At 37.5% G+C, this 16,722-nt stretch overlaps 1 protein-coding gene across 7 annotated transcripts in view; it reads right to left on the reverse strand.

Annotated features, from left to right (window-relative positions):
• CPEB4 (cytoplasmic polyadenylation element binding protein 4) overlaps positions 1-14,279 on the reverse strand; it is a 76,531-nt gene extending 62,252 nt beyond the window's left edge. For 2 of the 7 annotated variants that reach the window (XM_074212387.1, XM_074212383.1), the window contains exons 1-3: positions 14,041-14,276; positions 13,614-13,834; positions 11,224-13,469 (exon numbers count right to left, since the gene is read on the reverse strand). In XM_074212387.1, the coding sequence (XP_074068488.1) occupies positions 11,224-12,354 (1,131 nt within the window). In that variant the 5' untranslated portion in view covers positions 12,355-13,469; positions 13,614-13,834; positions 14,041-14,276. Of the gene's footprint in view, positions 1-11,223; positions 13,553-13,613; positions 13,835-14,040 lie in introns of all 7 variants that reach the window. The other 5 variants (XM_074212389.1, XM_074212385.1, XM_074212384.1 and 2 more) reach the window with 4 other exon arrangements.
• Between the last annotated feature and the right edge of the window lie 2,443 nt (positions 14,280-16,722).

The raw sequence follows: 16,722 nt of genomic DNA on the forward strand, positions 1-16,722 counted from the left end.
AAGGTTTCATTTCTAAAATATACATAGAATTGCATCACATTTTTAAGTTTATAAGTCATTTCCCAATCAATAAATGGTCAAAGGATAAATATAGACAGCTTTCAAATGAAGAAATTAAAGATATATATATATATATATATATATATGTAAACATATGAAAAAATACCCTAAATCATTATTGATTGGAGAAATGCAAAATAAAGCAACTGAGTTATCACCTCTTACCCATCAGCATGGCTAAGATGATAAAAAGGGAAAATGATCAGTATTGGAGAGGTTGTGGGAGAATTGGGACATTGATGCACTGCTGGTGGAGTTGTGAATGGATCCAACCATTCTGGAAAGCAATATGGAACTATGCCCAAAAAGCAATAAAACTGTTCATACTCTTTGACCCAGCAACTCCAATTCTAGGCCTATATCAAGAAGAAATAAAAAAATGGGAAAAGTCCCACATGTTCCAAAATACTCATAGCAGCTCTTTTTGTAACAGCAAAGAATCAGAAATCGAGGGGATGCTCATCAATTGGGGAATGGCTAAACAATTTATAATACATGAATACTATGGAATATTATGCTTCCATAAAAATCTATAAAGGGTTGGACTCTAGAGAAGCATGAAATGAGTCACAGGATCTGATGCACACATTAACAACAGCATTGTGAGATGATCCACCTTGATGGAAGCAGCTCCTCTCAGAAGTTCACAGAGCTAGGACAAACCTATGAGACCAGCTACAGACAATGCTATCCCTATCCAGAGGAAGAAAAACAAAACAAACAAAACCAAAAAAAACCCTTCAGAATATGATGAACACTCTATAAAAATTATCTTATGGATCTCTTTCCCTTAATCCTAATTCCTCATACCAAAAATGACTAATCTTTAAACATGTTTATCAAAAATATGTATGTACAATGTTAACCTGATTGTTCATCACTGAGGGGAGGGAGGGTGGCAGGAAATGTTTTAACTTAAGAAAATATAAATATGCATATGGATAAATGTTGAAAAAATGTTCATAACATATATTTGGAAAAATAAAGTATCAACTAAAAATACTTAAGTTAGATATACATATAAAGACAATGGAACCTTTGCATCTAACTTGCAACTGAAAACTTTCATGTCTTTTCTCCTCCCATTAGAATATGCATTCCTTAGAGCAAGGATTGTCTTTTTTTTTATTTCTATCTCCACTGTTTAGTACAATGCTTTGCACAAAAGGTTCAGATTATTAAACTATAATTTCCTCTTGTGAATGCCCCAACCCAAATGTGACATTCTAATTATACAAAATCTATATATTCACTATATTAAACGGTTCCAAGTTTTCATAATTTTCTTGCATTAAAGTGGCACTATTTGAATCTTCCATAAGGGTATTAAGGTGACTTGGGCTTTTGGAAGCTATACTAGCAATGTGAAAATATGTCCAAGGCTCTATACAAAACTCAGAAAAAATTCAAGCAAAGACTAGGCAACAGTGAGTATCTTTGCTTTATGTAGCATAAGAATCTTAATAACATAGTAGTATAATGTTTAAACTTCTAAAAAAAATCTTAAAAATTTTAATGAACAACTGTGATCATGAGTATAATAGATACTACTTAAAGTACCAATGTTTTTCAATTTTTCTCATCTACTGTAAACTTTTCAAAACCAAATCTTAAAAATATATTAAACATTTGCTTTTAAGAGTTTCTATGACCCAAGTTAATAACACTTTAAAATACATTCAGATTTTTTTGGTGGATTCTGAATATTTGGAGTTGATGTTTAACCAACTCACTGACTAAAAGAAAATGAACCAACATTAGGCTTCTTTTATGATTTTTGGCACTGGAAGATGGGGAGGGAAAGATGGAGAGAAGAAAAGGATCATTTAGGACAAGTTCAGTAGCTATAATTAAATACCACAGCTGGTCTCTGTGTTAAAAAAGACCTGAATTCAAGTTATGCATAGTACCATACTGACATTATGATATTTAGCAAGCAGTGCCTCAGGCAAATTCAACTGCTGGAAAGCTTAAATTTAATTATATTGAGAACCAGAAAAATTTAGTTCTTCAGAATAAGTTTTTCTGATTAAGTTTTCATCTTTGTGAAATGAGGAAGTTAGACTACTCTGGTTTTTTTTTAGGTTTTTGCAAGGCAAAAGGGGTTAAGTGGCTTGCCCAAGGCCACACAGCTAGGTAATTATTAAGTGTCTGAGACCAGATTTGAACCCAGGTACTCCTGACTCCAGGGCCGTTGCTTTATCCACTATGCCACTAGTCTTATCAATAAGGTCCTATGTGGCACAGTGTAGAAAGTGCTGGGTCTGGAATAAGCAGTCCCTGAGTTCAAATCTGATTTCAGATACTTACTAGACATGTGATCCTGGTTAAGTCACTTAAGCCCTGTTTCCCTCAGGGCTTAAAAAGAGCTGGAGAAGGAAATGGCATATCATTCCAGTATCTTTGCCAAGAAAACCCAAAATGGAGTAGTGAAGAATCAGAAATGTCTGAACAACAATAATCTTCTAAATTGGAAATTAAAGGGATAGTTAAACAAGTTATAGTATATGAATGATAGGGAATATAATTGTTCTATAAGAAACCAAAACTGGCAGGACTCTAGAGAAGCATGGGATGAATTATAAGAACTGATGCTGAGAACATTATACATATTAACAACAACATTGTGACTTGATCAACCTAGATGGAAGCAGCTCCTCTAGAGAACTAGGAACCTAGGAGACAGGTTATGGACAATGCTATCTCCATTCAGAGAAAGAAAAACAAAACAAAACAAAACAAAAACCCTTCAGAACCTGAATGAACACTACATATCCTTTTTTTAAAAATTCTTATGTATTTCTTTCCTATCTCATAGTTTTCTTTCTTATCCCTTATTCCTAATTCCTCATACTGAAAATGAATAAACTGTAAACATGCTAAACACAAATGTGTATGTACAATATTCACCTATTTGCTGCTGAGGGGAAAGGGGTGGGGAAGGAGGGTAGAAGGAAAAAATTGTTTAATTTACAGTCACATGACCAATATGGCTTAAAATAAAATCATAAATGCTAGCAGATATCACAAATTACTTTAAGACAAAATGACTACTTTGTCAGCTAAGAACTTGAATACTGACAAATGATGACAAATACACAGAACTACAAAACTGGTTGGGCAGTTAGAACACAATGGACAGGTCATGGGACCTAGAGTCAAGAAGACTCATCTTTCTGAGTTCAAATCTGCCAAAAAACACCTCCTAGCTTTGTGGCCATGGACAAGTCATTAACCTTGTTGATTTCAGCTTCCTCCTCTGTAAAATGAACTGGGGAAGGAAGTGACAAAACCACTCCAGTGTCTTTACAAAGAAAACCTCAAAAGGGATTATGAAGAGCTGTACACAACAGAAAATGATTGAATAGCAACATAAAACTGGTTATCTGCCCTGGTATGACAATTTGATTAACAGAAATATTAAAACTCATCTTCCTAAAAATTAAATTTTAGAGAAACTGTCAGTAATAAAATAAACCATCAATTATTTTTCAAATTAATGTTTTAGGGAATATTCTAAAATATTTTAATGAGCTTCATTTCAGATCATATTATTCTAATATATTGGGCATTGTTATAAACTAGTTTTTGGGAAAAGCTACTAGAAAAAATACACTTCATCTTTCTTACCATTTTTTTAACATAAAAAAACTTAAAACTGAATTTTAGTTCCACAAGACACTAAATAATTGATATATAAAGACAATTTGATATTTATTTAGTTTACAAATAATAAAATAACATTTTTTTAAAAATTAGGTATTATTAGGAATCCTCTATAAACATACTGTTTGAAGGTCAAAACTAGCTTCTAAAATTGAAAACTAAAATTCTTTCCAATGGTATTATAGTATATATCATTATCTACAAAAGGCAGATGATACCAGCAGGTATACTGTGGAACTTTATACAGGGTTTTACTGTACTTACAGCTAGACAACTAGTTGACAAAGTAATTTTTGGATATTTAAATTCAGTAAAGTCATGCATTAATAACTTTGAAATACCATTATGAGTATTAACAAGGAATTTTCTTGAAAGCTAATTAATAAACAAAGTAACAACTTCCTAGCTGTAATTAGTAGCAACTATGTTAACAAGCACTGAATAAATGAGTTTTTCTTGAAAGATGTTGTAGCAGATGTCATGTCATCCTCTATAGCTTTGCTAAGGAGGACAATAAAAAAAAAATATCCCCTAGCATACTATTCATCGGGGGAAAAATATACATTTTTACTTGCATTTAGATTTAATTAGTATAACTGCTATAGGAAAAAACATCTTAGCTGTTGAGTAGAATCCCTCTATTAATTTTCTCCATATATCCCCCAAACTATTGCTATACCTTCTAACTAATGGTCTGTTGTACCATTAAATTATTTTTTCCTAATCAACAGGAAAATAAAGATTTCAATATTCAAGTTTTAAAGAGTATAAAATACAGCAGCACTGATCAAAGTATCAAAAAAATGTATCCCCAGGGCAGCTAGTTGGTGCACTAGATAGAGTACCAGCTCTGGAGTCCAGAGGACCTGAGTTCAAATATGAACTCAAGACACTTAAAAATTACCAAGCTGTGTGACCTTGGGCAAGCTTTGCAAAAACCAAAAAAAAAAAAAAAAAGTATCCACAATTGCATTATAAACTGAAGTAACAATGATATCTTTCTCAGAAATCTGTAAATTTGTGATGTCATAGATATTAATCAACTGCCAACTAAAGAAATGTCACTAAAATAATAATTTCAAAGTATAATAGTTACAAGGGATCTTTAATATCTAGTTCAGCCAACTACCTAAAGCAAGAACACTCTGTACATCAAAATTCCAGAAAAAAAGCATAAAAGTTTATATGCAATTTATGTTATTAATAGTCCATGAAAGGCAAGAACCAAATTTATCCTGTCATCTTTCTACTTCCAGCAATTATAGTCAGTTTTTAACCTGTAGCAAATTTTTAATCCTAATCTTATCAGCACATTACTATTAGGCCTTCACCTTTGTCAGGTAGGATGAATTTAAAATAAAGATTTCACTTTGGGTGATTGTATCTGAGGGAATGCAAGTTGAATGGTTGAAAAGCAAACTCCTTTAAATATAGGGTTATTTTCTTTTTTTGTCTTTTTTCCTCCAGTCCTTGTAAATAATAGGTTCTTAATAAATATGTGCTAAACTGGATACATATTAAAATGAGTTCTGTTAAGATGTCCAAGATCAAGATAAGAAATGCTTTGGAAAACATATCTATAATACCAACAATTCCCCTAAATCTTCATTCCCAACATTAAATAGTAATACTTTGGGGATTATTCATCCTTTTGAATGGCTACTGATCCCTACCCTATTAGTATGGGCTAACACATGTACAAATATACTACTCTTCCCTAACCCATTAGAGTGGTTGCACATGTATAAAGGAATTAGTCAAATTAATTAAACTGCAATTTTACTAGTAAACTAGTTCAGATTATTAAACTATAATTTCCTCTTGTGAATGCCCCAACCCAAATTTACTATAAAATGAATATCCAGCAATGTAGGAACATCATCATCATCATCATCACAACATTTCTGTATTACTTTAAGCTTTGCAAAGCACTTTATAAATATCTCATTTGATTCTCTGAGAGGCAGGTGCTATTATTCCCCATTTTACAGATGAAGAAACTGAGGTACAGAAAAGTTTTAACTGACTTGCCCAGGGACACACAGCAATAAATGTCTTCCTGACTTCAATTTTAACACACTATACACTGTACTATGCAGCTGTCAAATTCTACTTGATTAATTCAAAGTCTAAAATAAGTAGAGAGTAGTATTAACATGAGTTCTGCAGGTTTCCCCTTTAGCATTAAATACCATGATAATCTTTCCAATGCCACCATTATAATGCATCCATTTCATAAAACTATATATTACTTTTAAATTCTCCTATTGTTGCTTGAAATATTTCCTGTAGTGCATGAGAAATTTCCTAATATTAAACTGAATTACATGTATGGCTGCCTATTTCTTATATACTTTGAAACATGTTTCCTGTCAAAGTCAGCATCTCTAAAACAAAGACTTAAATGGTGATTAGAAGAAAGAATCTGAATTAGTGGTTGCAGCATTTCAACTGAACTTCTGAAGCAAAATACCATCAAGTTATTTGACCTGGTTCCTTCTTCTGCCTCTGTAATAACAACTGCCCAACAACCCCTCCCCCCACCAGCAAAAAGAACAGACTTTAACCAAGATTGCCCCAAAGCAATAATTACCCTGTGATGACTATAAGTATGATAATTCATCTGTCACCAAATACTAGTCCTATGACTAGCAAATTCCCATCACCTGTTATTTTCCCTATCCCCATATTACTTAATTATAGACTATCAAGAAATAAAGTTGTCAACAACCCCTTTTCATTCTCTATATGTACCATTTACACATGCCCCATTCCAATTCTGCCCAATCTTTCCACTTTGCCCTCTGAATTCCCTGTTCTGTAATAAAGGGAACCTTGTTGTTCAGTCATTTCAATCTTGTCTGACTGTGACTCTATTTAAGAGTTTTGTTGGCAGAGATAATGCAGTGGTTTGCATTTCCCCCTCAGTTCATTTTATAGATGAGGAAAACTGAGTCAAAAGGATTAAGTCACTTGCCCAGGGTCATAGATAGCAAGTGCCTGAGGCCAGATTTGAACTCAGGAAGATGAGTCTTCCTGACTCTATTCTGCACCCAAAATGAAGGCAAGGTAAGGGAATAGAATTTATTAAGTATGTGTGCTAAGTGTTTTACAAATATTTAGTCTTTTGATGCTCATAACAACAACTCTGGAAGGTGAGTGTTGTTATTATCCCCAGTTGAGGAAACTGAAGTAGACAGAGGTTAAATGACTTGCCTAGAGTTAAAGTTAATAAGTAGCTGAAGCAACATTTTAATTCACTTCTTCTTAAGACCCAGAATTCTATTCACTGTACCACTAGCTGCCTAATATCTAGCATGATTCTTTTGTCTAATTGCTTTCATTAAAACTAACCAACACTGCATCTCTTGCTATCTTTTTCACCACTGACTATAACCTCACATTACATACCCTTCTCCAACAAACACTAGTGCCTGTACTGCCACTTTTAAACTCCTTCTACCAACTCTCAATCAACCTCTCCTCCTTTTTAAAGTTCACCCTAATAAAAATGTTCCCCCTTATTTAGATCATGGTAGCTGTCATCTACCAAATATACATGTCATTATCTCTATTTTCTCAAATTCAATACCTAGATCATCTTCATCTTCTCTTCCTTATGTTGCTGCTCCTTCAAATATTCTAATATCCCAGTTCCTCAATCTCCTCAAATCCCAAAAACCTACTCTTCCACTCTTATCTCAGTTATACATAGAGATGGTCATACCGTGGCTTTCACCATTACCCACAAATGTTTTATTTCCTTAATCAAAAACTGTGATGTTCCTCAATCTGACAGTAACTTCCTATCACCCATCTTTTCTTATGCTACATCCCTACAAAACCTATTGATTCTCTTTGAGATCCCCAATCTTTCCATCCTATCAGGCCTACTCTGACCTCACTTTCCTTCCTTCCCAATTCTGATTCTACCAACTGAACTCTACGTTGCCCTGTACTCTCAACTCCTTTACCTCCTATGCTATATCATTATCCTCATCAAACATCAGCCCTGGATTTCCCCCACCATCTACCTACTGTATTCCTATGCATGGTATTGAATATAACTGGAGGAAGTCTAAACTAAATTGACTAAACTCAATACATGTGTTTTCTCATTTCAGTTGGAGTTTTCCTGAAGCAAGGTAATTCTTTGAGTCTTTCCTAATTGATTCTCAATCTCCACGGAAGCTATTCCAAAGTTCTTTTCAAGCCTCCCATGCCAGTCCATACTCTCTCTCAACTGAGAATCTTGTATATATTTAAAAAGCAAATCGGTACCATTTGCTCTGAGCACACTTTTCTTCTCAAAACCCCTAGACATCATTCCCAGTCTCTTCTTTATTCTAGTGTTTGATAAAATAGCACTTATCTTTGTCAAATCTAGTCTCTCTGTCAATTTCTAGATTCCATTACCTCTTCTCTAATCTTTAATCTCTACCTCCACCCAAGCCCAAGCTTCCCCAAACAAAACTCTGGACCCTGTTACGCCCTCCAGTTACCATCTTCTATCTTTCCTCCCTTTTAAAGGAAAATTTCTATTAAAAGCTGTCAACATAGTTGCCTCTACTTTTTGATCAAATCCCCTGTAGGTGTTGCCCAATACTTCAACCTCTTCTCTCTCTCTACACTTTCTCTCTTGGTTACTTCATCAACTTCCATAAATTTTACCATCATCTCTGTGATCCATATATTTAAATATTAGTCTTTTCCCTATGCTTCAGTCCTGAATTGTTCAGTCATGCAGTCATATCCAACTCTTTCTGATCCCATGAACACCAGAACTGTCTATGGGGTTTTCTTGGCAAAAAATATTGAAGTGCCTTGTCATTTCCTCCTTCAGTGGATTAAGGCAAACAGAGGTTAAGTGATTTGCCCAAGGTCATACAACTAGTAAGTGTCTAAGACTTTATTCCAATCCAGGTCTTCCTGACTCCAGGGCTCTTTGCAACTATAGAACATTTCAGACTGGGTGTTCAAACTCATCTCATCATATACTCCCCTCTAAACTCTCTTTTTCTATAGAAAATATCACCAATTCTTCCCATCTCCTGGCTCATAACTTAGGTGTTATCCAAAACTACCTATTCTCCTGCAACTCATTTATTCATAAAGTTTCCAAATTTTGCCATATTCTATCTCCACATCTCTGACATGCACTCCTCTATATTCACACAACCAACACTGTGATCAACATTAAAAAAAAAAAAAGACAAAAACCCCAACCCTATTCTCTGCAAGAAGGAAACAAGTAGGCCACTCGGATGTTAATTCATAAACAACTTCATTTTCAAAATTTTGAGAAGCACATGACAACCAATTCAAATATACAAATTTAAGCCCAACCAACAAAATTGCATCTAATGAATTTTTAATTTATAGTTAGCTCAAATTATTTGTGATTTTCAAAAGCATTAAAAATTTAAATTCAAAGTTTTTTGTTTGTTTTCTTTTAAACCTCTCACTCTGTAAAAGGTTTTTGAAATTTGGCAGTTCTCTTTCTAACCCTGTAAAAACTGAGATGTATGGGATAGACCTCCATTTTTCTCCTTTCAAAATAATACATAACTGATTCCAAAAGAAGATATAATTTATGTCATTACTTTTGGCACTAAGATTCAATCACAGTCTTGAATAGCAGATCTCTATCATATATTATTTTTTTTTTAATTCACCTAGAAAGAGATTTGGTAGGACAACAAAATTCAAACATTTCACTAGCCACACATGCAAAGAAGCAAAAATTTCAGGAAATATTATTTGATTTACTTCTTTTCTCAAACAGTTTTTATACCCAAACATTTTTTATCAAAGCCAAAACACCTGGGTATGGAAAACATACCACAAGGTCAAACAAGTTCACTATCAGGATATAGCAGCAATATGAAATTATTTATAAGGAATTAAACAAATTAAAAATAAATTAAACTATACCAAAACCTTAGTGCAGTTAAAATGCAGTGTCACCTTATACTTTAAAAATTTCAATAAAATAATTAATACTTCATAAAATTACCTTTGTAGTACGTTTCCTTTAAAAGATTCAACAACCAGGCATTAAAAGCTTCCCCTCTCCAATAACCTTCACATCCTTTGCATATTTTTGCTAATCATTAAAATTCTAAGATTATTGTACAGTTCAAGGATTAAAAATTCTTCCTAAAATCTACTACTAGAAGTCACCTGACAATATCAGCTAAGATAGGCCTACCATGAAAGAAAATGAAACAATTTAAGGTATTCATCTGATACTAGGTAGTCCATTAAAACTAGTCCTTTTAAAAGATTTTTCATCTTAAGGTACAACTAACACTAAAAAACATGGGCCTCTTTTTATCTAAAGATCTCTTACCCTTATTAAACTAGGTCATCCAACTTATGCTGACACTAGATCTAGAAATTGCAATTATTTTGCAATCTGTTTTTATCCTTGTTGAAAGATCCTCAAAAACCTCTCTCTCTCTCTCTCCCTCTCTCTCATACATCTGCTATTGAACTGACTTTCTCATTCACATGATCTAAGCCAATACTTCTTTCATGAAATAGTTTTAACCTACACAAACTATACTATTGCTCATTAATTCAAAATGTCAAACAACCTGCACTCCAGACAGTATAAGATTATATTGGTACAGAGAAAGCCAACAAGTGATATTAATTAGACCGGGTCTATTTTTAGTAGTGGTTTCTTTTTCTACAACCTAATACTGCATTCAAATTATGAGTAAATGAATTAAAGTCATCACAAAATTGTCATTCTGCTTTCTATTTCAGGGTACAAAGAATTAAGCATACTTAAGAAAACATTTAAATTATTTCCCATTCTGAATCCTTACTAGTTCAAGGTAGAGAATAGATTTTGCAATACAGGTTGTTTTTTTTTTTATTTAGTGCTACTGAACTTGTAAATTTAGACTTGTTCAAATAAATTGCCTCAGAGATCTTATATTTAAAACTTTAAATAGTAAGAAAATTGATGAAAAAATCACTTTCAATTTATTCTTATTTAACACTATAGTAAAACATGCCACTGTACTGGATCACTTATTCATTGTATTTTCAGAGAATGTTAATTGGCTTTAAAATGAAATATATTTAATGTATATAAATATCTACACATAGCTTTAAAATACAAATAACATTCTTATTACTACCTAAGACAGAAAAAAAGCTATCATTCTTAATTCAATTCAAGATGTCCTTATAATTCGGAAATATGATGTTGAAAACTACCTGATATTCATATCCATTTCAAAAGCTCATCTAAAGGAATATAATCAGAAAAGACTGATTACAATTATAAAATTATTAATGAATTAGCTAAGTTTTTGTTTTGAAATACTATTTTTCCTGCTACTACAAAAATTTATATTACATAAATGGATTACAAAACTAAAAGAATTGATAAGAACATACATAACTAAAAGCTCTTGGTCAAAAGATATATAATTTTATATTTTTTTCTAATTTTAATGTATTAATGGTGTAGAATCTCACCGGAAAAGGAAAAATGTTGTCAGCTCTGTTCAAACTATCTTCCATCCAAGATTTGGGAGCAAAAGCTGAGCTGGGCCGAGCATATTTCTGCAGCTGAATATGATTGCTTGCAAAATTTTTCTTCAGGGGTGAAATGGAGTTGAGAGGTGTTATTCCTCCATTGAGTCCTCTGCGGTGATCTCGGCCTTGGGAGCCTCCCCAACCACCATATCCACCGCCACCGGGGCTCCATGAAGAAGATGGTGTAGGTGAAGGACTTTGGTAGCTGCTCCACGGTGAGGGTGGCTTGTTGAGATTATTTGCCAAATGAGGCAGCTGATTAAAAGCAGCATTTCTGTGTGTAAATGGAGGTGGATGAGGACTAGCAGGAGACCTCCTCTGCTGCTGATGCTGATTGTGGTGATGTTGAAAATGAGGATGATGAGGGTGGTGCTGAGAAAGGGGTCCTATCTGAGGGGAAAAGCTGCCACCAAAGCCCGGGCTGACGTGATGCGGAAAATTTTGAAACAGCAGAGCACCATTATTAGCTGAAGCAGCAGGGACACCTCCCTGGTGAAAAAAACTTGCATCTTCATTGATTATTGTAGAGGAAGAAGGAGCAATAGCTGCTGACCAGTTACTGAAACCAGTAAGAGAGGATGCACTGGATGTTAAGGGCTGAGTTGAAGTACCTAACCCTGTGGCCTCTTGGTAGTCAAATCCTGTCAACACTGGTGATTCTATTCTTATTTTTTCCTTCCCATTGCCATTTTCTGAAGAGCTATCTCCTTGATTTTCTTCAGATTTAGCTTTCTCGGGTTCAGGTAGTATGCCTGCTTCCTGACCTTGACTGGGGGAAAGCTGCTGCTTTTCTAGAGAATCTTGCTGTTCCTGTTGCTGTTGCTGAGTTTTAGATTTTTCTGACCCCAGAATCTCATCCTGAATGTTATGGGCAGCTGGAGCAGGAAAGAGCCAAGCTGACCCAGCATTACTGCCATTGGCAGCTGTGTTATTATTTATAAAAGCAGCAGGGCTGGGGGTTGCATTTTGATGATGGTGTGGAGGCTGCAGATGTGGATGAAATCTGACTGGAAAAGCTGATTTATTCCCAGTATTGTTTTGCACCAGCACTCCAAACCCGTAATCCCCCATTTATTATTTTTATGATCTGAATTCTTACAACAAAAATGACAACCTAGTCAGCTTAAGTCTGCCTCCTTTCCTCCAACCCAAATTGAGTGTTTTAGAAATGTCTTATTATAGCTCAGTGATCCCAGCTTATCCCCACCCTAAATATTTCTGATTTGGAATTCTGGTATCTGAAAACCTAAAAAATCTCTCTTAAGATATGGACATGAGTCAAATTGTGTTTATTTCTAAGGGAGAGGGTAGGAAGGAGGGGGGGGAAATCAAGTCTTTGGTTAGTAAAATAGGTGGTTTCTTTTTCCAAAGGAAAATGCACATGAATGACAAAAACAGAGCTTCTTAAGCATTTATGGATGTAGAAGAATAAGCATTGCGCAGAGTAAAAAATATATCTATAATTTAACAATCATATGTTCTTCCTCAGCAGTTTTGACTCACCCACATATGAAATCTTTTAAGGGTTTAGGGGAGAAGATGTCTTTTCTTGGCAGCTCAAAAAAAATTTTTTTTTAAATCAGAAATAATTTAAGAACATTATATATTATATATTTATGTATAAAGATTTATGTTATGTGGAGAGAAAGAAAGAAATGGGGTGAATTCCTGGTTCCGGGAAATAAGATTTCAGTGGAGGAAATCAGCATTGAATAGGAATGGGAGGATGGCAGGAAGGTTTCTGCTGTTCTTGGTACTGTTTTTGCTCTTTCTGCTGCTCCTGGTGCAGTTTTTGCTCCTGGGGCTGTTTTTGTTGCTGCTGCTGCTGCTCTTCCTGCTCCTGGTGCAGTTCTTGCTGTTGCTGCTCCTGTTTTTCCTGCTTCTGGTCTCCCCCCCACCTCCTCTCCCCCATGAAATGGGCTGAAAACACCCGTTTCTCTCTAGGGGGGACAGAGATTAAAAAAGGATTAAAGCGATTCACTGCGGAGGGGAGGGGGGGCAAAACAATACGGGGGGCCTCAGCAGCCGCCGGCCGGGGTCTGCGGGGAAAATTGGGGCGATCTGGAAGGAAGGTCCTGCCGCTGCCGCTGCTGCTGCGGTCTCTGCCTCGTCCCCTCTCTGCGGCTCCGGGGTTTTTTTTCCCTCATGGGACCCGGGGGCGGTTTGTTCGGTTTCTCAGTTCGATTCTCCGCAGGAAAAAAAAAAACAACAACAACAACAAAAAAAACAAACAAACAAAAAAAACAAAACAAAAACAAAAAAACCAACACTGCGATTATTCTAATGGAGAAATGCCCCCCTTTCTTTCTTTTTTTGAAACAATTATTTACAGTTTTTCTCCTCACGGTTCCTGGGACGCCGCAGCCGCCGTCTTCCCTCCGCCCGGGGTCGGTGCCGTGTGTGCCGCGGCCTTCTCCTTCCTCTTCGGGTTCTCTTCTTCCTCCTCCTCCTCCTCCTCGGCTGTCTCCGCCGCCACCGCCTCCCGGTGCCGGTCTCCCTGCAGCCGCCGCCGACTCCTCCTCAGGACCGAGCCGAGTGAAATGACAACCAGCTGGAAAGACCGAGAGACACTTCCGGTTCGGGGAGGGAGGGGCGGGGCGCCACCGAAAGACCAATCTGTGAGCACATTCCGTGCTGGCCACACCCCCGTCCCCGTTTGGACACCGCCCAGGAAGGTCGAAAAAGAGGCCTCCGGTGACGCCCCGGCTCCCTGAGACCCGCCCATTAAGGTCATTGGTTGAGGTTCCCTTCCCCCACCCTCTCAGTAAGCTCGTCCCATCGCCATCTTAGATGAGGGCAAAAGAACCCGTTGCCGATTCCTCTCCCCGTTTCGGAGTTGACTGAGGAAGAGAGAGCCGGGTAGGAAAGCCTTAGCGTCCCGAGGCAGGGAGGCGGCGCGTTAAGGAGGCGACCCGACCACCTGCGAAAAGCCGGGGAGCGGCGCTTCCCGTAGTCAAGGTGGCGCCGCGGGCGTCACGTGCGCCCGTCCCGGCTCCGCCCCGGAGGGCTCGGGCCGGCGAGGCGGTGCCCGCCCTGCCCGCTCTGCCTGCGCAGCTGGAAAGGTCAGCGCTGCTCCCCAGCTGTGTGCCGCGCGCGGCGCTCGGGCCGGAGGCCGGGGACAGGGCCGACCCCGAGGCCCGGCGGAGAGGCAGCCGCCGCCTCCGGGGCCAGACCCGCGACGCCGGCGGCGAGCCCCGCGCCTGGATGTCGCCGAGAAGCCGGGCTGGGGCGGAGGCAGGCCCGGAGGGGCCCGCGCCCCGCAACCTTGAGGGCCTGGTTCCAAGGGCGCAGAAGCGCCAGGCACGGGCACCCCCAGCGCCGCCGCCGTGGTGGGCCCCAACCCTGCTCTGACTAATGCAGAATCCGCCGGGGAGGGGAGGGGAGGGGCCCAGCTCAAGGTCACGGGCTCCTGCGGAATGGCCTGCAGCCCCGGGGGGGGGGGGGGGGGGGCAGATCTTCTGGTGTCTGTGCCCCGATGACACAATATTAGAGATAAAAGGCCAGAAAGATCCCTGAGTGGGGGAGGGGAGGGGAGCGGGTCCTGCTGCCAGTTGTGAGGCCTCAAGGTGCAGTGGACCCCAAAAGGACCCATTCGGCCCAAATCCCTCCTTTTGTGTGGAAGGGAGCTAAGAAGGAATCGATTTGCCTGGTGTTTGCAACTAATTAGAAGTAATCCTTGTTCTAGAATCCGGATCTGGCGGCGCTTAGCCTCCTTCCAGTGCTCTTTCTACTATTCTACCTTAAAATGATCATCTATAAACACACATTTGAGGTTCCATTCGGGAGTTAAAGGCATAGACCCTGGACTGTAAGGTATTATGTGAAAGTTGTAAAAAATAGATACTTATTATTAGATCAACAACAAATTCAACCTACTTAACTCAAAGGGAGACCCAACTTCTGTAAGTGTCATTCTAAACCTTTTCTTTAAAAATTTAAAAGTTTTTGAGTCATCTATTACTAGTATATGATCCTACATCCTATTTCCCTGAGGTACCTAAGATATTAAAAATGACAAGAAAATCATTAGTGTCTTTTTTACCGTATCATCTTTGGAATACTTGCCAGAAACTGGGGAATCTTGATCAGTGAATCACACAGAGTTATAAGATCCCATACCATTCTAAATTTCCTTACCCAACGCAGAATATCAAAAAAAAAAAAAATTACCTAAAGTGTTCTTTAGTTCATTCTCATCCAGCCCTGAGGTATGGTATTATGCTAACTAAGAATATGCTCAAAAATCAGCAGTCAACTTGGTTTATATGAAACTAATTATATGTAAAAATATTGAAATTAGAATATTGCTTTGGAGTTGGTAGGTCAGGTACTTTCTGTAACAGAATTATAGGACTTAATGTTCTTGGTGTGAGTCTTAACTGGAATGTAATAGTTAGAAGACAGGTCTGGGCAGGTATTTGATCCAGCCCCCCTAGAGAGTAATACTAGTCAGTGTCCTCTGGAAATGCTAGTAAGTCTCCTGGGGCAGAGGGAAAGCTTATTTTAAAGCAAGGATTCTTAACATATTTCCACAGTCTAGTAGAAAGTGTAAAGACCCCTTCATAGAATGATGTTTTAAAATGCATAAAATAACATACATAGAATTACAAAAGAAAGGGTTAGTGAAAATAAAGATGTATTTTTTCCTTGATCCAAGGTCACACCTCCCCTCCCTTGAAATCTATCAAGTCCAAGATCACAGGTACAGATTATTGTTGTTGAGTCATTTCAGTTGTGTCAGATTCTTCCTGACCCCATTTGGGGTTTTCTTGGCAAATACACAGGAGTGGTTTGCTATTTCCTTCTCCAGCTCATTTTGTAGGTGAAGAAAATGAGGGTTAAGTGACTTGCCCAGGTTCACCCTTATTTCAAAGCAACTAGAAACACATTATTGTAATTCCAATCGATTTTTTCCCCCAAAATGCAAAAGTCCCTTACTAGTTTTTTGAGTTGGGGAAGAAAGGGACTAGAAGGGTTGAATTACTTCTCAAGCATCATACATTCTGAAGTTACTGAGAAGTTTTAAGTCATGACCCAATATAGCAGGTAATTAATGGGCAGGATACAAGTATCTTTAAACCAAATCGAGATAATACATTTTATTAAACTACTCATCCGGCATACATCCTGTTTTGCTTTTTGAAAGTATACATGTTTACTTAGGAAACTCAATAGTTTTCCAGCACCTAATTACTAGGTTATATTTTTTTCCTTTTGTTTTCTGTTTTGCAATCTATGCAAGCCCTCTAAATCTTAATTATTCCCCCCACCCCACTTTCCCAGTTACTATATTATTTTTCACATAGGTTTACAATTAACAATCCCTTTTGTCAAGGGAATGGTGAACCCAGTTCTTCTGATGAATTGTTTCTGAATAAATCTCCTGGAAGGACTAAGACCTAAGCATGCTTCATTTAAATTCAGGTACACCTTGGCAAA

Source organism: Macrotis lagotis, chromosome 1 (genome assembly GCF_037893015.1).
Source record: "Macrotis lagotis isolate mMagLag1 chromosome 1, bilby.v1.9.chrom.fasta, whole genome shotgun sequence".
Lineage (NCBI taxonomy): Eukaryota > Metazoa > Chordata > Mammalia > Peramelemorphia > Peramelidae > Macrotis > Macrotis lagotis.